The following is a 16,633-nucleotide window of genomic DNA, read 5'->3' as shown; positions in this document are numbered from 1 at the left end:
GTTGCCTGAACTGTCCACGGTCGGTCGACGGTGACGTTGCGGGTAGCGCAACCATTTTGGTATTTATTCTAATGAATAGCGCCACCATTGGCCAATGACAGCGCTACTCAGACCGCCGTCGACCAATCCCTAGGCGACGCTGTGACTCACCAAATAAGGAGAGACAACGCCATATAAGGAAACATTGTATCTCTTTATAAGGAGGGAAAGTAGTTCCTCGCGTGCGATATGTATCACTCCACGTTTATAACATGCTTTAAAACGATATTACGCGTCGTATGTCGCCGTGTGAACAGCGACAGGGAAGGCGTTTAAGACCTTTGAAATGAGATTAAAGTGAGTGTTAAACTGAGGACGACGGCGACATTTTGCCGTTCTCGTTTGACCACGCGGGACTACATGACATGGCGGACGGACACTGAGAGGGCGCCCTTCGTCGTTTTTCCTTTTTGAGAAAGTGCTGCGAGTTTTGGAAATAGAGGAGGAGGTATTAACGCCGTGTACGGAGCCACGGTGAAGGGTCTCTCGGGGGGCAGTAGCATCACTTTTCAAAGTTTGCACTCGGGCCAGTTTTATCCGCCGAGAGACACTCTCGAAAACCGAGACTCTCGGTTGTTGTGTTTACATTTCCTGTGTTGGACTAGGGTTGTATGTTGGTGTGCTTTGCGGTCATTTTTTTTACGAGACGCACCACCACTCACTCACTCACTCCTCCTCCTCCTCCACGGCTGGCTCTCTCTTTGGCTGGCGTGTTTTTAGAAACGCGGTTGGTGGTGCCGTGAAAAAAAGGATATGTTACCGAGCCCGTCCGGATCGGCACAACAATCAGGAAACGGGTCTGTTGTTTCGGGCAGGGCGGGAGGAGGACACGGTTCGGGAGTTGACGCTACCGGTACTAGCGGGATCATCCGTCCCCTTTTGGTCCGAGCAGGACAGGCTTTGCTGGGGATCAGCAGCAGCGGCGAGAGCTTCGTCGTCACCACCACCGCCACCACCACCACCGCTGGACGACAGAGCAGCGTCGGGATGTTGGGGGGCAACAATAATGGTCCGGGGGGTCCCCGACCCTCCGGGAGACCACCGGGGAACAACAACAACGGCACGGGGGGGCTGACGACCCTGCAGCCCGCCGGGCAGCAGCAGCAGGGAGTCGTCATGGCGGGGTTGAACGCGTCGGGGCTCGTCGGCATGCACAGGTTCGAGCCGGACAGGGAGAGTGCGCCCATATGCAGCGGGTCCGAGAACGAGTCGGATTCGTTGGACGACGATGACCCCATGGGTTCAATCGGGGACAGTAGCAGGAGAGGGGTGAAGCGCGAGAGAGGGGAGATGGAGGCGGCGGTGACGGGCCAGGAGGTGCTGGGAGTCCCGCCCGGGGGTTACGGCATGGTCCCCGGCGGCGTCGCAGGGGCGAAGCCGGGGAAGAAGACACGTGGGCGTGTAAAGATCAAGATGGAATTTATTGACAACAAGTTGAGACGATACACAACCTTCAGCAAGCGGAAAACCGGTATAATGAAGAAGGTAAGTTTTAACCTGAGAATGTTTGACTTGATTGCTGCTCACACCGTCCTCCTAATGTCTGACTCTACACACTTGTTTAAATTATAAAACATTCAAGTTCTATCTGATTCACAGGCGTTCATTCTTGCATGTACTTTGCAGAGGAACACCTCACTCACTGACCCGCACAAAATAGTTCCAAATAGTTATACACAGAGCATACACTTTCTAATGTTGATTAGACGTAGTAGGCTACAGGTTACACAGTAAAGACACTTCAACGGAACTTTTGGATTTCTGTGCATGACCGTAATACATTCTGTCAGGGGATGAGTGAGTGTCCGTTATGACTGGGCTTTAAAAATAGATAAGCAAGTGACAGTCTTTCTGAATTCTTCTGATCATGATTCATGACACACACACACACACACACACGTGCCACTGCCCACATGCACGCACAACCATGAGTAGGAACTGTTATGTTGTAGTGCCTACTGTTATGTACCACCAGCAGCATCCTTCAGAGTGCACCACACAGAATGTTCTGTCTCCCCCCATTCTAAACAGCCTGGGTGAGGTGTGAGGGGGGGTGGGGGTCTTGCTTGCAGGGGCAGGCGGCAGCCATGTGGTGAACAACAGCCTGGCCTGTGTCGGTGCCAACAGCTGACTCAACCCCAGGGACATGGATCAGAGGACAGTCAAAGGGCACTCAAACAGAACTGGGGGGCAGCCTGTGCCCATGAATGCAATCAATGCTGCACATTAATGGTGGCCTGTAGTTGTTTCAGCTCTTGCCAGAGGTGAATTGCAGTCAGCCTTGCACTACTGATAAAAAATGTGTAGGTGGGGCGGGCAGGCATGCATGCCAGCAGTATCTACGATAACGCTGATAGGCCTCTATTAGTCTATTATGCTCTGCTCCTAAGGATCAAATACAGGCAATGCTGCTGCCAAGCTATACCAAATCTAAAATCAAATAAGTTGTGCGTCATGATTAAAAAGTTATCCTCATGTAAACATGTCAAGTTATTGTGTTAGTTGATCGCTCTCGCACTGCAGAGCAACAGCTGAGCTACTTCACTCAATTCAAAGGGCTTTATTGGGAGCTACTTCACTCAATTCAAAGGGCTTTATTGGCATGAGAAAAGATGTGTTTACATTGCCAAAGCACTCGCGGCAGACATTGTTATCTTTACCAATTATTGTTTCACAAAACATTTTCATACTGTGCTTTATTGTAGTGTCAGAAAGAATTTTCATTCCCCCTTTTTTTTTTTTTTTTACTTGGAAGCTGCCACTGTTTTCCACTTGGCTGCTTTTTTTCTTCTTTTTGCATCCTAGCCTGTTGTCGTGGAAACTGAGGTGTCTTTATGTAGACACTTGGCTGTGAGTGATGTTTGTCTCCACTCCCAGGATGCACGTTTATAAATTGCTGCACACTGTAAGCTATGTCAGCCACGGGAACAACAAGACGGAGTGAAGAGATTGATCTCAGCCTGGATCTTTTCATGAGCCAGTTTCATTTTGAAGGATGATGAGAAAGCTAATTTAGCCTATGTGTCAAAAGCCAACACCAGCCACGGGATCCTCTCCCTCAACTGCTCCAGAGTAAATGTTAATACAGGAAAATATAACCTGACCTTTTCCTTTTACTTATTTGTCCTCACACCTGCTGCTATAATAACCCACTTCAGTAGTTGCTCCATTGATTAGAAATTGCTCTTCCAATGTCGTCTCCCCTTTGGCTTTGACGTACAGTACTACTGTAGCACACCATGCACAGTGAAACAGGTCTCAAAGTCACTCACGCATTTTCGGTATTCGGTTTGGTTGGTTTTCGAGCCGAAACCGAATAGTCGCAGAACTGGGGTTACCTATCGTAACCTACTGTTCTGTTGTGGTGATGTGAATCAAAATGTAACTATGTCCCTTGCCATTATCGTGTAGCTCTACAACAATGGTACAAAAACTGGTAAAATAACCAGATGATACAATTTAGGCATTTAGCAGACGCTCTTAATCCAGAGCGATTTACATTAAGCAATAACAAAAAGCATGGCATACATCACCTATATAAAAAGTAGTTATCATGAAACATGCGTAAGCTAAGAACGTAACAGTGGAGTATCTTTGTAAACTATACATACTATATTATACATGTGTACTATAAAGTGCTATGACTACATAAAATGCAATTCTAGTGCTGTCTACGTAACATGCTATAAGTCTGTTTAAAATACTATCTAAGTCTACATAAAGTGCTATCTAAGGGGCTAGTGCTACGGGCCATGGTGGAGTCTGAAGAGGTGGGTTTTCAGACTACGGTGGAAGATTGGGAGTGAGGCTGCAGTTCTGATTGTGATGGGGAGTGCATTCCATAGTTTTGGAGCCAGAAGGGAGAAGAGTTTGGGACGTGTGTTGTCCCGGCGTTTTTAGTGAAGGTACTTCCAGCTTCCCTGCGTTGGCTGATTTGAGTGCACGGGAGGGTTTGTAGGGTACGATCATACTTGTAAGATATGGGGGAGCCATGCCTTTGGTTGCTTTGAATGCCAGCATCAGAGTTTTGTATTCTGTGCGGGCAGCCACCGGGAGCCAATGGAGGGAGTGGAGAATAATATTCTTCATTTGAGCGATGCAGCCGCTCCTATGCACAGCTTTGTGTGTATCTCCGTTTGAGCACGGAACGTGTTTGTCTCACAGAGTGTGCTAGTGTTAGTGTCGAAGTGTCCTTGAGCAAGACGCTGAACCTCCAATTGCTCCCGATGTGCGGGTTGGTGCCTTGCATGGTTTCCTACCGCCATCGGTGAATTTAATGCAAAATCTATGTAAAGCGCTTTGGATAAAAGTGTTGTTCATCGTCGTCGTCGTCATCATCATGATGAAAGGCACAGCTCACTTCACACAAGTGTGATTTTTAAATCAATGGAGCAACACAATTAACTATTTAAGAATATATCAAGCCAATATTGAGTTAAATGACACAATCCAAACCTCTACCAAAAAGGCAACACGGTAGTCGTGGGTGAGTCAAACTTGACTTTAACTCATAAACTCGCTTCCTGTTCCTTCTGGTCATGGTCTGGTGACTGTCTAAACCGCGTGAAGTGACGCACTTGTAGATCTGCTATTTTCACTAGTCTGGGTGACGTCCTGGGCAAATGTCTAATATCTCCTTTGGGTCACAGGCTAAAAAGTTTGGCAACCACCAAATGGTGCATTTATATAGCGCCTTTATCCAAGGCGCTTTACATAGATTGTGCATTACATTCATACACCGATTGCAGCGGAAGCCATGCAAGGTACCAACCAGCACATCGGGAGCAATTTGGGGTTCAGTGTCTTGCCCAAGTACACTTCGACATGTAGACAGGAGGAGCCGGGATTCGAACCGCCGACCCATGGATCATTGGACGACCTGCTCTACCTCCTGAGCCACAGTCTCACCTAAATGACCAGGCCACCTATTAAATAGGAATCTCACATCTGGTTTAGCAGACATCAGCAAATATACAGTGTAAGAATACACAAATAATCCACAGGAATGACCAGCCCTGTGGCCTGTGATTGCTCTTGTCCATATATTCTAAACTTGTGAGTGAATATTTTATAATCTTCTTTCCTTATATTTTGTGCTGATTGACATGGCAGAGGAACTTACTTTCGACCTCAAGTCAAGTCTTGGAATATTTATGAGAATATCAGTCAACCAAGGAGACTTCTTATTTAGCGAGCCTGGCTTACAGTACCACCGTTAAAAATGTGTTGCGATCTCTGCTATTGGCCAAACATCAGGCCCATTTGGACCTGGAAAGACCTTCACTCTGGGAAAGCATGTTTCATTTTAGTTGTTGCTGTGTATATTATATAGCAACATTATGTCTCCAGAGGAGGGGAGAGACTATGTTTTGCACCCTGCCCGTGTGTCCGTCTGTGATCAGCTAATCTCTAGCACCGTTGGCTTGATTGCAGCAAAACGGCACACACACTCCATGGATGCCAGAGCTGAACCTATGCCCCAAATCTTCACATGGGCCTGTTATAGCGCCACCAGGAGGCCAATTTTAGCCAAACACCTTGGACAGTACACCTACAGATTTTGTCCAACAATGTCATTAAGGCATTAAACGAAACGACATGTCTTTCAGATTTTTCATATTCATACTCCATCCTGATTGGCTGATTTTGGCTTCCAAAGTTTGCAGGAGTGCTCTGTTTTGAACAAAATGCATCAATCATGAACACAGCGTGCAATTTCGGTGAAATATTGCATGCACATTCCCACTAGGCAGAGGAAGAAATGCCTCTTGAAAATGTTCAAATCGGCCTCAGCCCGAATGTGTACATTCAATTTAGACTCTGCTTTCAGTGTCCCTCTTTGACACACAAACCTTGTCCACAGATAAGGAAACCGTTTGGCTCAATTTGGCCCCAATAAGTGGTTGCAGGTGTGTTTCCTGGCAAACCTATTTCAAGTATTTTGACTGTTTGATGATACAGAGCAGTGTGAGAGATTATTGTGATGCGTTTGTTAGTGTTTTCTTGAATAAAGGACCTAATGTTTGTAGTATGCAGCTTCTGTTTGTCCATATACCACCCAGCAAGCGTGCACTCTTGTGGGCATGTACAGCACAATCAGTTGGTCTTGGTCCCTTTGTGACAGTGTGTGGTCTAGGGATGACTTAATAGTTAATCGATTAATCTCCGATTAGTAATTCATCGAAAATGATGTGCTTCTATCATTGGGTGGTTTTCTGTGAATGTAATGCTGTCTGCGTGTGCGTGTGGCCAGGGAACGCACATACAAAGATGCCATTGCCTGGCCCTGTATCGTCAATGAAATGTGTATCTATCCAGCACTAACGTGTGTGTGTGTGTGCGTAATGCTCTCTATCTGGACAACAATAGGCTCATTTATCAGTCAGCTCAGGCTGTGTTCTGTTCACCAAGGTGTCTCACTTGCTCTAGAGGCCTCCTCAACATTACTGATGACTCTTTTAAATCAAAAGGCTCTCTCTGGAGTTCACGGCAAGTGCAGCCTTTTCATGCTGCTGTGCAAGTGTGTGTTTATATGGTTTATATTATGTGTGTTTATATGGAAAAAGTACTCAAATGTTTTACTTAAGTAAAAGTAACAATACTGCAGTCTGCAATGTAAAACTACCCGTATTGTCCCGAATATAATTGACGACCCTGGTTATGAGACGCCCCCCATTTTTCAAGACTCATTTGTGGAAAAATAACATTGAATGTCAAATAGTCTAGTAGTCCCTGATTATAATACGACCCTGTTTTTTTAGGATATTTCCATTGGAATAAAACGGAATCCTATATTCAGGCCAATAGGGTACTCTGCTAAAGTAAATAAAGTCCGGAATTCAAAATGCACTTGAGCAAAAGTATAAAAGTAGTGGCATCAAAAAAGTACCAAAAGTAGAAAGTACTCACTATGCAGAATGTCACAATTTGTACAAACATCTTTTGAAAATAGCACACATTGTGCTCACATTGTGAGCTGGTAGATTGGCTATTTTTTTTTTTTTTTTTTTTTCCAAAGATTTTCCAAGATTTGTTTTAGGCTTTTCTGCCTTTTATTGATGGATACAAGTTTAGATTGACGGGCGAGAAAGACAGGGGGAGACATGCAGCAAAGGTCGTCATGAACGGGACTCGAACACGCGACATGCTTTAGAGCTGGCCAAAATGTGCATAGGGCTGATGTGGTTAATGCATGTTTTGTAATGATGATGATAAATCTACCAAAGAAGTTGTCAAATACTTACACTACAATTAGTGATGCACCGAATATTCGGCCGCAGAAAATATTCGGCAGAAAATGGCTAAAAATGCCTATTCGGTTTCGGCCCGAATAGGCAGAAAATATATCGCTGAATAGTGTATGCAATTAATACTTTCAAAAGAGCTGAATAAATGTTTTATGGGCCCATAATAGTGATTATTATTTAAGTTACGTTTTGCCATAACCATTTATTTTGCCATAAATCAGGTAGCTTTAAGGTACGGCCATGACAGCAATGGTAGTAATTAGGAAATGTATTAATCATATTCGGTATTCGGTTTTCGGCCAAATGTTTCCTATATTCGGTATTCGAATATGCATCCCTAACTACAATGAAGTACTGGAAATGTAACATACTCAAGTAAAGCACAAATGCCTCAATATTCTACATAAGTACAGTAAGTAAATGTACTTAATTACTTTCCACCACTGATGCTGCTGCATAATGAATGACGACGGCAGCAGAGGAGATTTCTGATAATCTCGGGTTCCACAGAGCAGCCACCTCTGCCTGAGAGGAACGATGCCTCGTATATCCTCTATCGGGGACCAGCTTTAGGAATAACCCTCTGCCTGAGAGGAACGATGCCTCGTATATCCTCTATCGGGGACCAGGTTTAGGAATAACCCTCTGCCTGAGAGGAACGATGCCTCGTATATCCTCTATCGGGGACCAGGTTTAGGAATAACCCTCTGCCTGAGAAGAACGATGCCTCGTATATCCTCTATCGGGGACCAGGTTTAGGAATAACCCTCTGCCTGAGAGGAACGATGCCTCGTATATCCTCTATCGGGGACCAGCTTTAGGAATAACCCTCTGCCTGAGAGGAACGATGCCTCGTATATCCTCTATCGGGGACCAGCTTTAGGAATAACCACTCCCTCTTCTCCTATCTGACAGTCAGAGATAGGTCCCTGGGCTGCAATCAGCCTCTCTCTCGCTGCTCTATCACACTCTCTATTCTGGGAGCTTTATCTCCTGTTATTCTAGGTGCATTTGTGCTATACGTCAGGGTTCACTACTTTTGGTATTTACTATTTTTAGAATCTTGTCTTTTCTTGGCCTGTTGACTGGAGTTGGTTAAGTTATATTTTTGAGCCCCTCCTATGGGGAACTGCCCATAGATCCGAAGTCCCGTTAGTCCGAACATGCATTAAGGTTGGCGAACATGCTTGCGGTTATGTTTAGGTTAGGGTTAGAGATAGGGATAGTAATTTCGGAACAATGAACCTTCTGACTAATCATGACACGGCACCCTCCTATGCCCAGTTTTGTCTGTTTGTGTGTACCCCATAGCGATGATTTGATTGGCTGAGCACATTTTTTTGGTTCTCTCAGGTTCTCCTTCAAATGATTTCTATGTGGGACAAAGGAGATCAATGTATCTGCCCTGCTGAAGTATGGCTTTAACAAATGTTTGGTCTATCCTCTCTCTGTCTCCTGCTAGGCGTATGAGCTCTCCAAGCTGACGGGAACCCAGGTTCTAATGTCTGGTCTATCCTCTCTGTCTCCTGCTAGGCGTATGAGCTCTCCACGCTGACGGGAACCCAGGTTCTAATGTTTGGTCTATCCTCTCTCTGTCTCCTGCTAGGCCTATGAGCTCTCCACGCTGACGGGAACCCAGGTCCTCCTACTGGTGGCCAGTGAAACGGGACACGTCTATACCTTTGCCACGCGCAAGCTCCAGCCCATGATAACCAGTGAGACGGGCAAAGCCCTGATCCAAACGTGCCTCAACTCCCCGGACTCGCCGCCTCGCAACGACCCGTCCACGGACCAGCGCATGAGCGCCACGGGATTCGAGGAGACGGACCTAACCTACCAGGTGTCCGAGTCGGAGAGCATGGGGGACACTAAGGTGAGAGAACCGCCTGAGTCTTGTAGCCAACGCTGGAAAGCCTGAGACCGTCCTCTGTTATTGGTCATTAACCCATTTTGGGCGGGAACCCCTTTTGGTGTTAGCATTATGTTATGCTTTAGCTATTGAAAAATAGCAGATCTACAAGCTCATAGCGCGCCACCGAGTGGTGCGCTACGTGCTTGTAGGTCTGCTATTTTTGAAAAATCAAAGAACGACTGACATAGAAACAGCTTTTTCAGAAAACTGTCAGGATGTAGAAGACACTTTTAGAATCTGATCTCAGGTCAAAATGGGTTAAAAGGGGGAACCCGTAATCGCCTATTTAGAAAGTGATTAGTAGCACAAATATCACAAAATGCATTTCTTTGTTTCTTCTAATGAATCACTGAAAGTCTTGCTGACCACCCTCTCCCTGTATGTTGAGGATTAAGGGTACTTTCTCATGTCAAGAAGCTTTTCGTTGTGTGAACTGAACGGTTGACTGCCTCATTCGAAAGGGAAATGGTAATTGCAGCCTTGTGCCTTAACAATACTACACCACAGAGAGCCACACAAGTCCTTCCAGAATAGGCCAAGGAAAGAACAAAATGAATCAAGCCAGCATCCAGCAGTGCAAATGCATTTTGCACTGACTGTAATACACAACGTTTGGCTTTTGGTTTGCCGCTTGTGGTTTGGGCTTGGATTGTGTAGTAAATCGTTTTTAATTGAGCCAAAACGTCTTGAGTATTCCTTCAGAGCGGGCCATAGAGTGAGGAAGTGGGAGCCAGGTAACCATTTATCCTCGTCGGGATGGATGGATGGATGAGAAGAACTTCTCTTCACTTTACCTCCCTGACCTCTGGCCCAGAAAACCTTCTCCATGAAAATATAAATCAGCAGCCGGTCTGGCTCGTGTTAGGATGGAAAACATACAGCCTGCTGTATTCAATTCTCTGTTTACGTTTGATTGTAGGATTGAGCGGTCTTCTGTTCAGGATTATGTTCAAACGTGTTTGAGTTTCATTGTGCTTAACATCTTTTGGAAACTATTTGACTCTTGTCTGTTAGTTCTGTATCATGTCGGTAAATGGTCATAAAATAAGAAATGTGTTGGAGAGTAAACCAACTTAAATTCAATTCACCTAATTATTTGGAAAATGCCCGTTTTTAAGTTGATATCTTATGACGAAAAAAATTATAATTCCATTGGTTGGGTTGTAAGATTATTAAAAAAGAATAATGAATTAATATGAATATCTTTTGGCATGTTGTGGTAGTCGCTCATCTTACGGTGATCTGAATGTGCCAGTTTCGCTTAACCCATATTGGACTGAGGCCGATTCTAAAAACACTTCTAAATCCTGACCTAAGTTTTCTGAAAAACCTCAAATATTTATATAGCAGCATAAACATTTTTAAATTTTTGAATACTGTACATACTGTACAGAACCCCAAGATGGGTTCCCGTCCAGAAGGGTTAGAACAACAAAAGCGGTTCCCGCCCAGAATGGGTTAATTCTAAAGCCCGATTGACCTTTTGTCTTTTAAAGGTTTTTCCAGAGGCTTTTTATTAGAGCGTTTGGATCCGTCGTCATCAGCAGACACACTTCATTATCCCACCTTCATGTAATCACGCGCTGCTAGCCCGAGGTTCCCTCCACTGTTTACATGGCTTTAAGTACGCCCCTTTGAAGACGCAACACTTCGGGAGGCCTATTTGCTCAACACACTGTTTGTACAAAGTCACTGTTGCTAACACGTTACCATACACTGTCAGGGATGAGGACCAACCGTGGCATGTTGAACTGGCGTTCTCATGCCCACTCTACTCATTGATAAAAATTAGATTCTGCAAATCTGCATCTATGGCCATATATGGTATGGTTTCCCTGCCTGCACTCTTGGCTGAGGCCCCTCACATTCCTTATAAGCTGCAGCTGTCTTTGGAGTCCTGTGATTGTTTTTTTTCTTTTTTTCTCATTTGGTGATATGGACTGGAGGAGGGGGGGAGGTATGGATGGATGTACACATACATAGTGGGGGAGGAGAAGAGTGATATATTAAACGGGACAGTTGGAATGGAAACTTTTCACTGATCCTAAAGGTCCCCCGTTTGGCTGGAGACCTTTTCTTTCTCGTGTGGGAGATCAGCTTGGGTCCCAAGCTCAATCCCTACAGAAGGAAACACTCTTGGATCACTCTTGGATCACCGTGTGATCCATGTACTAAGGATCAACGCTGTTATGGTTACTAGCGTGTGTGTGTGTGCGGCAGGTGGGTTCGGGGACGGGGTCCTCAGGCGGCTCTGAGTTCAGCGGATCCTTTTTCTTTGCCGCAGGTCCGTGCTTTTGGCTGCCGTTACTGTATGCTTCTCTCCTGTAGTACTGTCTGGACACTATTCCTCCTCTCTCCTGTAGTACTGTCTGGACACTATTCCTCCTCTCTCCTGTAGTACTGTCTGGACACTATTCATCCTCTCTCCTGTAGTACTGTCTGGACACTATTCATCCTCTCTCCTGTAGTACTGTCTGGACACTATTCATCCTCTCTCCTGTAGTACTGTCTGGACACTATTCATCCTCTCTCCTGTAGTACTGTCTGGACACTATTCATGCCTCTCTCCTGTAGTACTGTCTGGACACTATTCCTCCTCTCTCCTGTAGTACTGTCTGGACACTATTCATCCTCTCTCCTGTAGTACTGTCTGGACACTATTCATCCTCTCTCCTGTAGTACTGTCTGGACACTATTCCTCCTCTCTCCTGTAGTACTGTCTGGACACTATTCCTCCTCTCTCCTGTAGTACTGTCTGGACACTATTCCTCCTCTCTCCTGTAGTACTGTCTGGACACTATTCCTCCTCTCTCCTGTAGTACTGTCTGGACACTATTCCTCCTCTCTCCTGTAGTACTGTCTGGACACTATTCCTCCTCTCTCCTGTAGTACTGTCTGGACACTATTCCTCCTCTCTCCTGTAGTACTGTCTGGACACTATTCCTCCTCTCTCCTGTAGTACTGTCTGGACACTATTCCTCCTCTCTCCTGTAGTACTGTCTGGACACTATTCATCCTCTCTCCTGTAGTACTGTCTGGACACTATTCATCCTCTCTCCTGTAGTACTGTCTGGACACTATTCCTCCTCTCTCCTGTAGTACTGTCTGGACACTATTCATCCTCTCTCCTGTAGTACTGTCTGGACACTATTCATCCTCTCTCCTGTAGTACTGTCTGGACACTATTCATCCTCTCTCCTGTAGTACTGTCTGGACACTATTCATCCTCTCTCCTGTAGTACTGTCTGGACACTATTCCTCCTCTCTCCTGTAGTACTGTCTGGACACTATTCCTCCTCTCTCCTGTAGTACTGTCTGGACACTATTCCTCCTCTCTCCTGTAGTACTGTCTGGACACTATTCCTCCTCTCTCCTGTAGTACTGTCTGGACACTATTCATCCTCTCTCCTGTAGTACTGTCTGGACACTATTCATCTCCTCTCTCCTGTAGTACTGTCTGGACACTATTCATCTCCTCTCCTGTAGTACTGTCTGGACACTATTCATCCTCTCTCCTGTAGTACTGTCTGGACACTATTCATCCTCTCTCCTGTAGTACTGTCTGGACACTATTCATCCTCTCTCCTGTAGTACTGTCTGGACACTATTCATCCTCTCTCCTGTAGTACTGTCTGGACACTATTCCTCCTCTCTCCTGTAGTACTGTCTGGACACTATTCATCCTCTCTCCTACTGTCTGGACACTATTCCTCCTCTCTCCTGTAGTAGTGTCTGGACACTATTCCTCCTCTCTCCTGTAGTACTGTCTGGACACTATTCCTCCTCTCTCCTGTAGTACTGTCTGGACACTATTCCTCCTCTCTCCTGTAGTACTGTCTGGACACTATTCATCCTCTCTCCTGTAGTACTGTCTGGACACTATTCCTCCTCTCTCCTGTAGTACTGTCTGGACACTATTCATCTGCCAAACCGTATGTCACGCATACAGTCCAACTCCAAGCCAGTCTAAACATGTCATGTCCTGGGCTGGGCTGGGCTGGGCTGGGGGGCTTGTGGAAGTGCTGGGGGGGGGGGGGGGGGGGGATCATGTCCCGGGGCTGGGCTGGGCTGGGCTGGGGGGCTTGTGGAAGTGTCAGGAGAAGCAGAAGAGATGCTCGGCCCCGGCTGATATATCGGTCTGGCTGGCCGATATATATATATTGGTCATTATTTGACCCCTTTTTTATGACATCGGTATTGGCAGTTATGCAGCCAATGTGTCACAATTTTCAACCACTTTGTTTGAACCTGTCCGTCCGTTTTGTTTTTAATTAATGTTCTCAAAGAGAAACTTGAATCTAGTGTAAGGTTTTCAAACTAGAGGTTCGGGCCAAGTAGAGCTAGAGACGGGTCCATAGCCCATATATGGAGATCTCTGTATCCTTAACCCATTCTGGACTGAGGTTGATAAAAAAAAAGGCTTCAAAATCCTATTTTTTTCCTGAAAAACCTATGTTTCTATGTCAGTGGTGCTCAACCTTTTTCATGTCAAGGACCCCCAGAATTATCTCTATTGGGCCACGGACCCGCATCTCAAAAGATGTAGTTCCAGGGACCCCCCTGAAGCCAATATTTTAGTTAAAAATGTTCTCTCTGAAATATATATTCAAAGATTTGCGCCACATTTTCACGACTTTTCAAAAATAGCAGACCTACAAGCTCATAGCGCGCCACTCGGTGGCGTGCTATGAGCTTGTAGATCTGCTATTTTTCAATAGCTAAAGCATAACATAATGGTTAAAACACCAAATGGGGTTCCCGCCCAAAATGGGTTAAGTCTGTGTCCCTTTTATGCATATCTGTTGGATCGGTGGTTCTGGACAATGTATATATAATGTGCAATGCAATTGTGCATATATGGAGTGGACATATCACTCAGATTGGCGGCTCTGGACAACCGCCTATCCGAAGGACTCAGCGCTGGGCACCGCACTCCCTCGAGTCCTTGTCGGTGCGTGTGTCGAGTTTGAAGTCGGTTGGTCCCATACAGCGCCGTTTAGATGAGAGTTGTGACAACTCCGTTCACTTCATGGGGCTTCAGTCCAATGGCAGCTCTTCTACATAGACTTCTATTGGCAAAGTGTGACAAAGTGGTCCTGGTCCGGAAGTTGGCAGAATGCACTGGACTCGGGCAACAGCCTGATGATCTTAAATCCCTTTATTTTAGATCGTGTTTTAGTAATAATAGTACAACATAAACATTACAGAGACTTTAGTTGTCACTGTACAATACTTTAACCCATTTTGGGTGGGAACCCCTTTTGGTGTTAGCATTTATGTTATGCTTTAGCTATTGAAAAATAGCAGATCTACAAGCTCATAGCGCGCCACCGAGTGGCGCGCTACGAGCTTGTAGGTCTGCTATTTTTGAAAAGTCGAAGAACCTAAACATAGCTTTTTCAGAAAACTGTCAGGATGTAGAAGACATTTTTAGAATCTGATCTCAGGTCAAAACGCGTTAAAACAGTTGTCACTTTGCACACATGCCTAAAATGCTGATATTTGAGCAGCCCTCGTTGAAAACGATGTATTTCAAACTCCAGCTTGTCACACTTCAGGGCTGCATGCTGGACGGCGCTCAAGCGCTGTTTTCTTCCCCCTCAATGACGCCACTCTCCTAGTCCACACCACTCTGGTCCCATATATGCGTATGACCATACATGGACATATGGGCCTGATCCGTGGCTCTGGACAACCAGTATCAGGTTTGTTTATTGTTATGTCTAAGTCATAGTGACATGCCCTATATATGGGTCTATTTATGGTTATGTCTGAGACTCCAGCCCTCCCATTTAGCCAATTTGAATATATTTGGATTGATTAGAAAATGCTGCACTTCTTGAACAAATAGCAATGGAGATCTGTAATCCGTGGTCTAAGGTCTAACTCTCCAGAATTGGGATCGGATTCATAATTCTTGCATCAATGTGTCAGGTCACCCCTTTTGGTGTTAGCATTATGTTATGCTTTAGCTATTGAAAAATAGCAGATCTACAAGCTCTGCTATTTTTTTTAAATCGAAGAACGACTGACTTAGAAACATAGCTTTTTCAGAAAACTGTCAGGATGTCTACATTTTTAGAATCTGATCTCAGGTCAAAATGGGTTAAATGCACAAGTGAATACTGTTAGAACGTAATCCGAATGGATCAAAGTTGATATTGTGACTTGATTTTATTGTCATTGACTTGCATGTGAGGGAGGGAGAGAGGTGAGGTAGTGGAGTGGGGAGGGGAGAGTCCTTGACAGAAGATGAGGTTACAGTAGCGAGATGTTTATTCAAAGATGATCGTTAACTAGGCTTCCAGTTACAACTGCAAAGGCAATAGAGCGTCCCTGCAACCGTGTTTGCATAGAGAACGCTTAGCAATGAATGACGCAGCTTTTCCTGGCTATCTCCTCTCCCTCTCTCTCGTCTATCCTTGCTGGTTTGGCTGTCAGGGCTGTTGCAGTTGTAATTATGGCGACGTTCATTTGTTTCCCACTGCTCGTTAGCACCGGTCACATTTCCTCACCGCAGCAAACGCCTGGGAGAATCCCCACTGACCACGCTGCCGCCCGCCGTACCGCCGTACTGAGGCTGCCATGCTGACCACGCCGCCGTACCGCCGTACTGAGGCTGCCATGCTGACCACGCCGCCGCCCGCCGTACCGCCGTACTGAGGCTGCCATGCTGACCAACCCGCCCACATGTTTGTTTTCCCCTCCGTTCCGCTGCCAGTTTGGCAGCTCCTCCTCGCCATGATAACCCATTCTGGGCGGGAACCCCTTTTGGTGTTAGCATTATGCTATGCTTTAGCTATTGAAAAATAGCAGATCTACAAGCTCATAGCGCGCCACCGAGTGGCGCGCTATGAGCTTGTAGGTCTGCTATTTTTGTAAAAATCAAAGAACGACTGACATAGAAACGTAGCTTTTTCAGAAAACTGTCGGGATGTAGAAGACATTTTTAGAATCTGATCTCGGGTCGAAATGGGTTAAGGTGACATCATCGTTCAGAATGATGTATGCGTGCCTCTTTAGTTCTGTTTCACTCCCCCAGAGGAATGAAGCCGATAGGTGAGTCTGAAATGTGTCATCCGTTATTATGGCACGGCGGGCACGCTATCATATTTGATTTGAATAGTGTTGTTTTTGTTGGTTTGTTCTATTGAAGGGGATTTTTAGGTATTCGGCATCCCACAGACTGGAATATATTGCTGTTTTAGAACTCTATAATGTGAGTTCTTGTCATGCTTTATTTTGAAAGACCTGAAGATGGATTTGTTTATTTTTATAATTTTTGGGGCTTTTTGCCCAAAGATCGTCGGGATTGGGCCCCGAACCCGCAACACATTACCAGCCTAGGTACCTGGACCACTAGGCCGGGCCTTTAAAGATTTGTTGGGGTGTTTTTGGATGCTTGGCTTGCACTGTGCTTTGTTCTAGGCTATGG

General features: G+C 45.5%; 1 protein-coding gene across 11 annotated transcripts in view; it reads left to right on the top strand.

Annotated features, from left to right (window-relative positions):
- The first annotated feature begins 329 nt into the window (after positions 1-329).
- LOC306931002 (serum response factor-like) overlaps positions 330-16,633 on the top strand; it is a 54,425-nt gene continuing 38,121 nt past the window's right edge. For 5 of the 11 annotated variants that reach the window (XR_013790949.1, XR_013790950.1, XM_079512159.1 and 2 more), the window contains exons 1-2: positions 335-1,524; positions 8,893-9,159. Coding sequence is in view for 9 of the 11 variants with exons in the window: in XM_079512159.1 (XP_079368285.1) it covers positions 793-1,524; positions 8,893-9,159 (999 nt within the window). In the remaining 2 variants the exon portion in view is untranslated. Of the gene's footprint in view, positions 1,525-8,748; positions 8,782-8,892; positions 9,160-16,633 lie in introns of all 11 variants that reach the window. The other 6 variants (XM_079512166.1, XM_079512165.1, XM_079512161.1 and 3 more) reach the window with 4 other exon arrangements.

This window comes from Electrona antarctica (genome assembly GCF_951216825.1).
Source record: "Electrona antarctica genome assembly, chromosome: 10".
Classification (NCBI taxonomy): Eukaryota; Metazoa; Chordata; class Actinopteri; order Myctophiformes; family Myctophidae; genus Electrona; species Electrona antarctica.
The sequence above is the reverse complement of the archived record's forward strand: the minus strand, read 5'-3'. Positions and strand labels throughout refer to the sequence as shown.